The sequence below is a fragment of the Phalacrocorax aristotelis genome, chromosome 24 (genome assembly GCF_949628215.1).
Source record: "Phalacrocorax aristotelis chromosome 24, bGulAri2.1, whole genome shotgun sequence".
NCBI lineage: Eukaryota > Metazoa > Chordata > Aves > Suliformes > Phalacrocoracidae > Phalacrocorax > Phalacrocorax aristotelis.
This window is the reverse complement of record NC_134299.1, coordinates 1,347,327-1,359,576: the sequence shown is the minus strand read 5'-3', so window position 1 is coordinate 1,359,576 and position 12,250 is coordinate 1,347,327. Positions and strand designations below refer to the sequence as shown.

Genomic DNA, 12,250 nt, shown 5'->3' with positions numbered 1-12,250 from the left:
TTCTCGGGAGCCAGAGCTCATTTGGAGCTCCCTGCCTTGCACACATCAAATGCCCAGCTCTGCAGGTGATAACCTAGATCCTTTCTAATCAGATGAGAAGACTATGTCAGTCCTGGAAACACACTAAAACAGCTCCTAAGATTAAGCACAGTCAAATATGGCTCCTAGGGTCTCTCTAAGATGATGAGGGAAGATCAGGAAAATTGAATTGGAGATTCAACTCAAAATGCCCAGAAACAGAAATCACACTCTCTGCCTTACAGGAACTTTCTCTCCTATCTGTATTCACAGAAACTTGACACTCTCAGTGGTCCCTGCAGTGGAAACAAAACCTACTGGCAAGTTTCTGCCTTCTGAGTAGAAGATGGCATTCAGCAGAGCACAGCATCTCCGGAGAGGCCATAGTAGCAGAGCCTCAGGCAGGCAGCCAGTGGAGCACAGAGAAAAGGCTGCAAGTCACATACTGCAAACCCAGATGAAAGAGAAAAGCAAAAGCATCAGGAAAATTCATCAGATAAAAGGATAAATCCATATCCCCAAATTCTCTTCTCTCATCATCTTCATCCCCGCCCACATGATTTAGGACAGGTCTGCAGATCTTAATAGGACTGATGAGGGTCAAGGCACAAGAGGTCATCTCTGGAAGGCATCTGCCAAGCAAGTTTGTTCTCATTTCTCACACCAGCCTGAGTAAACCCTTTGACCATGCTCCTTTCTGCCGAGTGGAGATTTCACAATGGCCCCAGGCCTCCCCACGCCATGTACCGCAGAGCCCAATGGCTTACATGCCCAGCAGGGAGCCCCAGACCAGAATAGGCAAGGGGGAGTCCAACCATCTTGCCGCAGGTGAGTTGGAGCATGCAGGGAATGAAATATCTGCTGACGTTCCTGCAGCAAGGGGCTGTTAGAACTGGAAGAGACCTCGGCACAACTGGCAGAGGAGAAATCCCAAAGCAAAAGAAGCAGGGCCCCTGGCATGTTTGTGGGAAGGGAAGCAACATGTCAACTGGTGTTTTGAAAGTACTGAAGAGCGGGCCAGCTTTCCGGCGCAGGCACCAGACTGGCCGCTCCATCATGCCCAATCCTCCATCGTCACAAAATCACGAGTAACTAGCTTTCAGAAAGCCCGTTTGTATGTACTTTTAACAGGAGAGGTAGTTCTGGACTGTCACTGGTGGTGCAGTTCAGGGCCAAGGTTAACTTCATCCCTGCTGAGCCTATTCAGATACAGACAGCATCTGGGTCGCCATTTGGCTCCTTCCTTCCCCCCTCACAGGTCGCCTTTGCTAGCTGCTGAAGCTGGAACAGGTTCAGGACTGTGAGGAGGGTGGATACCAGAAACAGCTTAATCTGCATGGAGCAAGGACTTGGGAGCTGCCCCTACACAGCAGACCGATCCTTCTGATAAGGATCCCCTGGTGCTACAGCCTACAGCTCTATGAAAGCTTGCCCGCCAGTTCCCACTGGCTGCTGATGGATTGGAAGAGGCTGCCAGAGAGGTGGTGGGATCACCGTCCCTGGAGGCATTCAAAAAAATGTGTGGCACTTCAGGGCATGGGTTAGGAAGCATGGTATTGTTGGGTTGATGGTTGGACTTGATGATCCTAGAGATCGTTTCCAACCTTAGTTCTATGATTCTATGATTTTCTAAGTAGTAGCATCAAGAGCTTGTTCTATCATTTGCAAGCCATGAAGTACAGTGCTGGGTCCAGGCGCAATGAGCGGAGAGAGGAACAGGGGCTGGCCCAGAGGGCTGAACAGGGAGCTGGAGACCAGGACATTGTTCCTTTCACACAGAGCCAAAGCAAGGCAAGAATTAACACAGCTACTGCTCCTGCCAGCTGAGGCCATGCACACCCAGGGGAAAGCTGTCACTCTCCTTTGATGTTAGCAGGAGCCTCTGCTCTCTGCATATCCTGAAAAAGAAAAGCTATTTTTACCTCACCAGAAAATATATAGACTGTGACTGAAGACAATACACGAGAGCTTTTCGCTCAGGCACTACACCTCTTCTAACAACATAACGGGGTTTGCAGCTGCTGAGAGAGATGCAGCAGCACAGTAACTGCTTTTTATCTCCTACTTTCCTAATGCACTTCCTTCCTTGGACCACGACATGGCTCAGGCAGGTGTGTGCAATGAACACTGGGCAGCTGAGAGGGCTCTAGCAGTTACCAGCGCGAGGGGGGAAGCAGAGACGTGCGCTGAGCCTGCCTGATGCAAGCTAGGGATTAAGGCACCCCTTGCAGACCAGCCTCCAGCCTGCCCTGGGCTCTGGGCACTGCCCTTGCGCTCAGGAGATGCGCTGGAGTCCAGACCATGCCATCAGGGTCTGCCCTGGTGCCTTGTGGAGAAACTTCCTCCTCTTTTCTAGTGATGCTTGTAAACTGCTCCTAATTTTTGCGGTCTGTTCTGGCTCATTCTCTATCTCTGCTTCCGCAGGGCTAGTCCACACCTGCTTTGCCTGCCTGCACAAGCACAGCGCTGAGAAGGGGGCTTTCTGCTAGGATCTGCACACTGTGAGGAATCGCAGTACAGCCCCTGTGCCGTGGCGGCAGAAGATTTACTGCTAGCAGCATTCAGCCAGACTGGTCTGGCCAGCGCTCGGGGTGCAGCCTCCGGAAGCCATGCAGGGAAGAAAGCATTGACAGGAAAGCACCTGAAGCACAGGCCTGGCAATATATCTCTGCCAGCTGATCCCTGGTGAGGACATGCGAGCAAAGCCATAGCGGCACAGCCACCTGCTCTGCAGCAGAGCCAGTGCAGCACCGTGCCTAGAAGGAAACGTCATCCTGTGCACCTGTCCCAGAGATTCGGGTGGGTAAAATAAGAAAGATGATAACACAGAAATCGACATTTACCATTACAATGCCACAAAAAAACCCCCAACACCTGGGGGCACCTCCCTTCTGCCAACAAAGCAGTGGTGAGAGGGACGAGGCGAGTACAGCACCGGGGGGACCTAGCCATTCTGGGTTCAATGCCAGGCTGTGCCACTGGCTCCCAGCATGACCTTAGGCAAGTTCCCAGCAACATAAGAGGGCAGCAAACCCTTCCTGCCATTCTATGGTCCATTTAGCTGCAATCTTTTGGGGACAAGGGCTGTTTTCTCTGGACCAGGCTTAAGTCCATGTTACTGGCCAGGATATACCTAAACTCCCACGTGCAAACCAACACCCTGAGAACTGACCTGATCCCTCTCCCCCTAGTGCTGCCCAGAGAGCCTCTGACCATGCCCTCAGGTACTCACCCTGAAGTAATGCATGCATGTCATCGCTGCAGGAGAAAGTCAGCTCACCCTGGGCAGCCAGGGTCTGCAGCTCTGATCAGCCCACTTACACTGGATGCTGCAGACAAACCAAGTGTGAGCAGCCAGTCTGGAAGAGGTTTATCAGCAGTAGGACTGCACCCTATCACCACTCACACTTGCCTGTCTGCATGCTGGCACAACGGGGAGGCTCCTGCCTGGAGTCTGGAGATTACAGGTTGTCCCACGTCAGGGGCTTGGGGAGAGCTGCCAGGCTGAACGTGAAGTGTTTAGTGAGCGTCATGCCTGAGGCACACTTCATAAACATATCTGTGAGCTGTAAACAGGGAGGAGCCCATGTGCATGAACCTGCTCTTCAAACAGCACAAGGGAAGATGAAGCTTCAGAAATATAAAGCAAAATGGAACAGCTCTGTGGCCACAACCACACTGCCTCTTGGTTTGCGCTGCACAAAGCAGGCTGGGCCAGAGGCAATTAGCAGAAGACCCCAGACTTCACCGGTCTCTGCAGACCTTGGCTGGGCACAGTCCCAAATGAAGGACACTGAGATGGAACCGAAGTGGCAAATGAAGTCTAGTGACCGCAGCACCAGGCGCTTTGTGGGGCCTGGAGCCTACTGCAATACAATGAACGCGCCCCTTCCCCCCTTCTACCTGCACAGCAGACTCCTGCTCCAGCATCCCTTCAGGAGATCCTTGCTTGCAGCAAGAAGGCAAGGGGTCCACAGTGGCTGGTGCATGCCCTCTCTGAAAGACACGCAAGGGAGTCACACCAATTGTTCAAAGGAACAGACCTCCTGGAGACCGCTCCCATCCCACCCTCTCCTCGTCCTCAGGGTCAGGGCGACACACCACAGAGCAATGCTCACCTGGCACTCCTGGATGGCAGGAGGCACCCTCTTGCTGGTGTTTTGCTAACCCCAGTGTGGGTCCAGATGCCAAACGGGGCCATCTTGACAAGGCACTGGGGGACTGCAGGGGAGCTGCACGGCTTGGCTTCTATTTCCAGCTACTATTCACCTCGCCCTTTTTGCCAATTACAGGTTGAAGAAGGCCAAAATACTTCCTCCCAGCCACTGGGGCCAAAACAGTGAATGCAAGGCCACGAGGTGATCACACCTGGAAAGGCCTGGGCAGCCTACAGATAAATACAGCTTGTGACACTTGCAGCTTCAGAGAGAAAATACAACAGCCCTGCCAGCTGTATCCTGGGAATCCTATAATCCTAGGGAATCCTAGGGAATTCCTATAAAACAGCCCAGCCCACCGCTGGGAAAGCTTATATCAGCTGAGAGGCAAGAAAAGTAGATAAAGAGAACCTGTTAGGATGGAAAAATGCTTTGCATTATGTAGAAATTGAGATTTTTATACTGAGCAAAGGCCACGTTGAAACATTAGAGCAAAGCAGAGTCCTTACCTCAGTCTAAGGAAAACAGCTTCCCCTTGTCCAGTGCAATTCAGCACTTCCCTGGAAGTTTGGGTTCCCTCTGGTATTTAAGCTATTATAGATTCCACCTCCAGTTCAGCTAGAGCTCAAATGTTAATTGTCAAAAGGATGGGCACTGCAACTGCTGGCTGGCATTTGCTCTAAAAAGTGTTCTTGCTCTGAACCTACAAAGCAACATCATCGATGTCTCAGATCCTGCTTTTCCCTCCCCCCCCTGCATAACTGCATGTCATGAATGCAAATATGAGTCCTCTGCACCCTGAAGACAAGACCTTGCCAGCCAGAGCTTAGGAGCCTATTCAAAGTTGCTGCCTCAGCATAACGCAAACTTTCTCCAGGTCACAGAATCCCAGGTGGGAAGGGACCTCAGGGATCATCTAGTCCAACCTTTCTAGGAAGAGCCCAGTCTAGACAAGACGGCCCAGCACCCTGCCCAGATGACTCTTGAAAGCATCCAATGTGGCTGAGCCAACCCCTTCCCTGGGGAGATTATTCCAACGGTGACTGTCCTCACTGTGAAAAATATCCCCTTCGTGTCCAGTCAGAATCTCCCCAAGGGCAACTTGTGTCCATCCCCCCTTGTCCTCTCCATGGGACTCCGTGTAAAAAGGGAGTCTCCATCTTCTTTGTAGCTGCCCCTTAAGTACTGGTACATGGGGATGAGATCCCCTCTGAGCCTCCTGTTCTCAAGGCTGAACAAACCCAGCTCTCCCAGCCCATCCTCGTACGGCAGCTTCCCAGTCCTCTGATCATCCTGGTGGCCCTTCTCTGGGCCCCTTCCAGCCTGGCCACATCCTTTTTGTACAGCGGGGACCAGAACTGGACACAGGCCTCCAGGTGTGGCCTGACCAGCGCTGAGTAGAGCAGGATGATGACTTCTTTCTTTCTGCTGGCGATGCCCTTTTTGATGCAACCCAGCGTCCTGTTGGCCTTCTTGGCCGCAGCAGCCGCTGTTCGCTCATGTTGAGCTTCCCCCCACCAGGACCCCCAGGTGTGTCCTACAGACACACTTGAAAAAGACCTAGAAACAAGACCTGTGCCCTCCAATCCATTTGCGATTACCTCCTACCACACCTCAGGGAAAAACAGTGTAAAAGTGCCCATGAGATTGCTCCACCTCTTTGCTGAATGGGTACCCATGCACTTCTGTTGCTCTCTCAGGCAAGGACTAGGATTCCGCTTTGATTTGTGCAGCCTCTGGCACTAGTGAGCACTAGCAGCGGTGATTTTCACAAACCCACTTCAGGCATACTCAGGGATGGGATAATCCCTGGGGTGGCAAACCCTTTGGCTGCAAGGGATGAGCAGGCTCAGATGGAGGACTTAGCAGTCCTCCAGATTTCTAGCTACCCAGTGATGCCATGTCCTCCCCATGAGGGTGGAGAGGTAAGCCCTTCGCAGCGCAGGAGGGGACATGGCGCTTACCTTTTGGCTCCGGCCCAGGATTCCCTCATGCACATCATACGCCCGCAGCCGCAGCAAGGCTGAGGGAGGGAAACCCTGTGACTGTGTGCAGGGCAGGAAATAGCTGTGGTTACTGTGGCGGTAACCGCAGGGTACTTCGGCTTTGGCCCTCCAGCGACTTCTCTGCACCTCAGAGGAGGTGCTTGGCGGCAGCAAGAGCTCGGGTCACTGAGGTGCCCCAGGCTGTCCGTGACGTGGGCTGGGATACTGGGCTGTAGCAGACCCATGGAGCAGCAGCTGAGGCAGGTAGGCATATCTCAGGGCCCTAGATATCTGTCTTGAAGCAACTGTGTGGAGCTTACAGGGTTAACCCTACTATCAGTCACATTTCTGTAGCTCTAGAAGTGAAGTCGATTGCAGGAGCGTGAGAGAACAGGGTCCTGTGAGGTGGCAGGTACATGCCTGCTTCCTGCCTTCCCTGAAGAAGGGGGAGAACAGAGCGCTTTGCCTTGAAGTATGTAATACGCTAATAACCATGTCTTCCTTTGGCTGTTTGTGGAGCTGACACGGATTCCATCTCTGAGGGAACTGGTCTCTTTGTTACATTAATTGCTGTCCCTTGTTAATCATATTTTTCTGAACACTTTCCACTGATCCCCCACTAGGTCTCATTCGCTCATTACCACTCACCTGCAATAGTTCCGCCTATCTAAGTGCAGACAGGTAAGTTGCATGTATCAGTGTTGAAAACCAATACCCTAGAGCAACCTGCTTTACTAGCAGTTTGTCACTGTTATCTTGCCCGTTGTACTTAACAGTAACGTCTTTGACACAGCTTGCCGTTCTGGAGAAACCAACAGTATGGGCACAATCCTGTCTGAGAAATCAGAGCCTGGGAGAGCTTGAAAAATAAGAAATACAGTTCTATTAAATGACTAGCTCTTAATCCCAAGAGCTAGTCATTTCCATTTCCATGAAAACACCTCAAAAGACTAAGGTCTCAGGTAGTTCCCTAACGCTCACCTGTTTCCAGACCCTGAACAGAGATTGGCCGAGTTGCTCATTCCCTAAGATTTTATACTGTGTCCTCTCCTTTGTGACATCTGAGCATATGACGTCCCCTTAAAGGCCTCTCAGATCGTACAGGTCAGTGTCATGTTGCACCCACAAAAGCTAACCCAGCGTTAAATTGGGGGCTCTGCAAAGGGAAATGATTTACAATGGGCACAAGAGGAATACTCTCTAAGAAAGGGCAAACTCATGTTGAGAAAAAGTGGCCAAGAGTTGCAGCAAATAATAACTGTCAACTCCCACTTAGGCCACTGTGCACCCCCCGTGGGCTTCGAGGGGCTTTTGCGAGCCGGGGTTGCAGTATTGCCGTAAGTGCTGTTGCCTGGATGCTACACTATATCATTCCCACAGTAAAAATAATTTCTCCCTCTGCTGTCCTGAGATGGCTCCTGAGATGAGACTCAGCAGCCCTGGTGCCCCAGGGCCACTGCATTCTGGGTTTACACCTGAGATAAACCACTGGATCCCAGCAGCAACTGCAGACAGAGTTGGTGGAGCAGAGAGAAGCTCTCAGTCAGAAATTCAGAAGGAAGAGGAGGTCTCTGAGAAAACTACTCCTTCAGCTACAAATAGTTTTGTTTTTTCAAGATACAAAGTTCTGCCTCTGACCTTTGGAGAAACTCTTGAACTGCACTATGATGTAGCTGTGAAGGAACGCAAGGCTCCTTCCTCTGTGTTGTTATCTTCCATGTAACTAGAGAAGTGATCTCCCAGCACCAGACACTTCACTGGCTGCTGCTAGTCTGTCCTCAGCTGTTCTTTTCCTTTCATTTAAGGGGATGGGGAGGGTAGTGCGTGCAGCGGAGAACCTTAAACACATTACCTTGGCGAAAAGTAAACAACTTTAGCAGCGGGCTTCAATATTTTGAGGAAACAGCGTGTGCTTTTGCTCAGGGAATAGACTGCAGCCCTTTGGGCATTCAGTAGTTTGAAAAATGATGCCAGGATGGGTCCAGGGCTGAAGTCACTGAAGGAGAGCTGCTCCTCTCTGAGCGCTCACTGTTCCCTCCTGGACCAAGGACAAGGGTGTGCTAGGGGTCCCCCTTACCCCGGCATGTCCCCTTTCTGCCTACAAATGAAAACACTCCCTGTGTTCCTGTCAGCTGCCGGAGCTCCAAGGAGCAGCTAGGCTCCCTGGTTCTGGTCGACAAGCTGTTATCTTCGGAAGCGTGAATGCAGTTTTAAAGCTGAGTCAGCAACTGAATAATTTAAATCCCCAGCAACCCTGCTACTGCTGCCCAGCCATGGATAATGGAAGGTATTCAGATTCACGCAAGGAGAAAGTTGGGATGAAAAACAGTGCCTCTGCCGGGCTGCTTCCTCCTGTTAAGAGAACAGCAGATGTTGGCATAGATAAGCAGATAACAATGCTGTGCAGTGTGAACTGGACACTGCTGCTCAGAGCAGGCTGTCCTCTGAGCACAGCAAGGCTGAGGCTTGCTTTCCTGTGGCATTTGTGCTTTCTGGCACGGCGATCCGTAACTCCACAGGAAGTCCATAGGAGCTGCTGGTGCCTCACCTCTCAGATGGCTAATCCCTCAGCTTCCAAAGTGCTGGAGTCATCAGCCATGAGCAACAGAGGAAGCATGTGAAGGGCCCGCACTGACACCTGCTCTGCAGCTTGCTGTCAGAGGAGGAGCTGTGCAATGTTAAGCGGTGGGAGGGGGACAAAAATTTGCTATGCACAGATTTTCCAGCCCTTGTTCTCTCCCTAGTTGCCTATCTCCTTTACTGGGGGGGGGAACGACACACAGACACAGGTAATGTACAAATACTTCTTCCCTAATCAGTCTACAAACCGCCACCCAGAATCATGGGACAAATGAAAACTTGCAAGAAATCCAATGGACTGGGCTTGCAAAGCTTAGCAGCTAACAGACATAAGAAATCATTCTCTGTCATCCGCCTGATCTAAGAAACTGTTTAATGGTTCAGAACTATTTGAGTTAATGGTTCAGAACTATTTGAGCTGTGAGATTACCAAAGGAAATACAGAAATATAAATTGAATAGACATTCTTCAGGTTGTCTTTCTTGAACTATTGACTCTTGAACTGTTGCCTCCAAAGGCATGATTTTGGTGATGAAGCAGCCTGCTCTCTTAGTCCAAGAGACAGCTGCCTCGTGCCAGCGTAACCACCATTTAGTTCCTGGACAGGAAGAAGTCTGAGCCCAAAACTGGGATGTTCACGCAACCCTTTGCCCCTCCCCGCACGCATACTGAGCAGACGGACAGCTTCCTAGCATGTGCCTCTCTGGCACCTTATGAAATGAGACGTAAAGTGTTCTTTTTGCTCATCATTTGGATGAGCCAGGCAATGCAACTGAAAATTTCATCACACTGATTTATCTTATTTATACTCATTCAGGCACAAAAACTCAGGAAGTCAGCTTCACAGAGTGAAGACACAGAAGAGTTGCAGAGCTCCCAGAGAAAAAGGATATTCATGGCCCACTGTATATGATGTGACTTAGTTCTGTGCTATCCTGGCTGCAAAGAAGATTTTTCCACAGACAGAAACTGTTCAGCACCCCCTGCATCAAGCTCGCCTATCCAGTGCACCAGAAGACATCTCGCCTACAGGATTAACATCCACTGGTCTTCCCCCTGTTAGAGACCAGGCAGTTCTGAGAGTGAAAAAACATCATGTAACTCAGCCTGAATCTGAAAAATCCCAGTCTAGGAACTCAGAGTTTGGCATTACGCCCACAATATGGTCCAAGGGCAAATCACTTCTTAATTACTGCTTATGGTGCAGATTTCTTCTTTCACTCAGGCAGGTACCAATCTGAAAGATGTAAGAAGACTCTTATCAGGCTGCAGTTAATCCATCCCAGCTATGGATCCTATTGGATCCACTGGTCCTGCTGTAACCGCAAGATTACAGATCCACCGAGATGCCTAAATGTTATGCCTGTTTGGGGATCTCAAGGTGGAGAGAGAGCCAGCACTTGGCTGTAGTGCATGCCTGGAGGCAGCGCAGACTGACCTCCTGCGACAGCAGATGAATGCATAGTCCCTATCTGGCAGGTTGCACTGTGCTCCTCTTGGAAAGAAATCTGCTCTGCTGCTGAGCATCAGGCAGGAGAGCAAGAACTCGATCTCACCCCACACTTTCAGTGTACCTTTATTCCCAGCAGTCAGCTGGTCTCTGAGGTCTGCCACATACCTAGATGCCATGGTCTGCACCAAGATGTTCTTGCTCAGTCGTGTTAGCTCAGGCAGCTTGACAAGAGCTTAGGAACCATTTCTGTAAACCTCTTCAGATTTGTCAAAATATATTCTTCTGGGCTTGGACCAGCAAGAATAACCTTCAGCCTCCAGGCACCTGTCAGGGTTTTAGCTGGAATAGAGTTAATTTTCTTCACTGTAGCTGGTACAGTGCTGTGTTTTGGACTTAGTATGAGAATAATATTGATAACATACTGATATTTTAGTTGTTGCTGGGTAGTGCTTGTACTAGTCAAGGACTTTTGCAGCCTCTCATGCTCTGCCGGGGGCACAAGAAGCCGGGAGGGGAGGGGGCACAGCCAAGCAAGCTGATCCAAACTGGCCAAAGGGATATTCCATATCATGTAACGTCACGCCCAGTGTATTAACTGGGGGGAGCTGGCCGGGGGAAGCAGCGGTCGCGGCTCAGGGACCAGCGGCGTCAGTCAGCGGGTGGTGAGCAGTTGCATTGCTTGTGGCTTGGGATTTTTCCCTCCTCCTGAGGTTTCACCTCTCTCTTTTGTTATTTGCATTTTATTGTTGTTGTTGTTGTTATTGCTGTTTTATTTTAATTATTAACCTGTTATTACCTCAACCCACGAGTTTTCTTACTTTGTCCCTTCTGATTCTCTCCCCGTCCCACAGGGCTGGGGGAGTGACCGAGCAGCTGCCTGGTGCTTACCTGCTGACTGGGGCTGAACTACAGCAGCGCTGCATGAGGGATGCGATCCTGTCACCTCTTTCTCCAGAGGATTCTGCCAGGTTCCCAGAGTTCTGCACAGAGCTCACAGAGGAGAGGACTAAGTCTCTATTTTAATATTCACAGCAAGAAACAAAACTAGCTGTACACCTGTGATTTGGCACAGATGGTGTCTGGAGTTTAATGAAGGGCTGAGATATCAGTAACAAGGCAGGAAGGTTTGCACCAAAAATGAAACTAGTTCCAATCGATGTTCACACCACAGTCAGCTGCAACTTGTTCAGCTTTTTCCTCTGGACAGACCTGGCGTGCAGCTGGGCAGGATTAACCATTTAGGAGGATCAGCAAGAGCTTGGTGGAATCGTAAGCACAGCCATTTGTAGGCAACATCTGTGACAGTGGCAGTGCTGTGCTGCATGTTACCATGAATTTGTGGTCACAGAGTCAAGGTACCACCAAAGGAAAACAAATCACGGGAAGTCTCCGTTCTCTGCATATCGCTAATTGATCTGGGTCTTTAGACACCCCGCTCCTGGGAGCTGGATAAGCAACAACAACTGGGTTATGCCATCCACAACAAAGTCCGTCACAGGCATTGCAAAGAATATGTGTGAAAACTATAAAGTGCTAGCAAAGTGCATTTGTCACTAATATTTGCTCCTGGGGATTGTTCAGAGAGAGTAATTGAGATTATGATGAAATATTTATACTGCAGCAGCTCACAGAGCAGGACTTGTCCCTGCTCTTCTGCCTCCCATGCAAAAAATCCACCAAAACCCGAAGAACTGCCCCCCCCCAAAAAAAAAAAAACCAAACCCAAAACCCAAACAAAGCACTAACTCTTCTCCCAGGAGCTCAGAGCTTCAGGTTCCACCAAAAGCACACTCCACACTCACAAAGTCACTCCTTTCTCTCTTCTAGAGGTGATGCCTAAACGGATAAGGTTGGTACGCCCATAGCGGCACAGAGCTGCCCTGGATGAGCAATCTGCTGCCCCCGTAACCAGCTTGCAATGTGTCTAGAGCTGCCCCTGTGCATAAGGGCCCCCTTAACAAAACCCACATGAGAAGAGACTTCCAAGAGAGACCACCGTTAGCTGGGCTCAGGTGGTGCCAGGGAAGTTCCAAGGAGCAGAAACTGGGCCCTGAGCA

General features: G+C 50.4%; 1 protein-coding gene across 9 annotated transcripts in view; it reads right to left on the bottom strand.

The window, feature by feature from the left end:
• ANK1 (ankyrin 1) overlaps positions 1–12,250 on the bottom strand; it is a 55,279-nt gene that overhangs the window by 36,513 nt on the left and 6,516 nt on the right. For 6 of the 9 annotated variants that reach the window (XR_012657407.1, XR_012657408.1, XM_075074705.1 and 3 more), the window contains exon 2: positions 3,922–4,014. The exons of 2 other annotated variants lie outside the window; for them this stretch is intronic. Coding sequence is in view for 5 of the 7 variants with exons in the window: in XM_075074705.1 (XP_074930806.1) it covers positions 3,922–4,014 (93 nt within the window). In the remaining 2 variants the exon portion in view is untranslated. Of the gene's footprint in view, positions 1–3,250; positions 3,387–3,921; positions 4,015–12,250 lie in introns of those variants that run through there. One more of the 9 variants, XM_075074702.1, reaches the window with a different exon arrangement.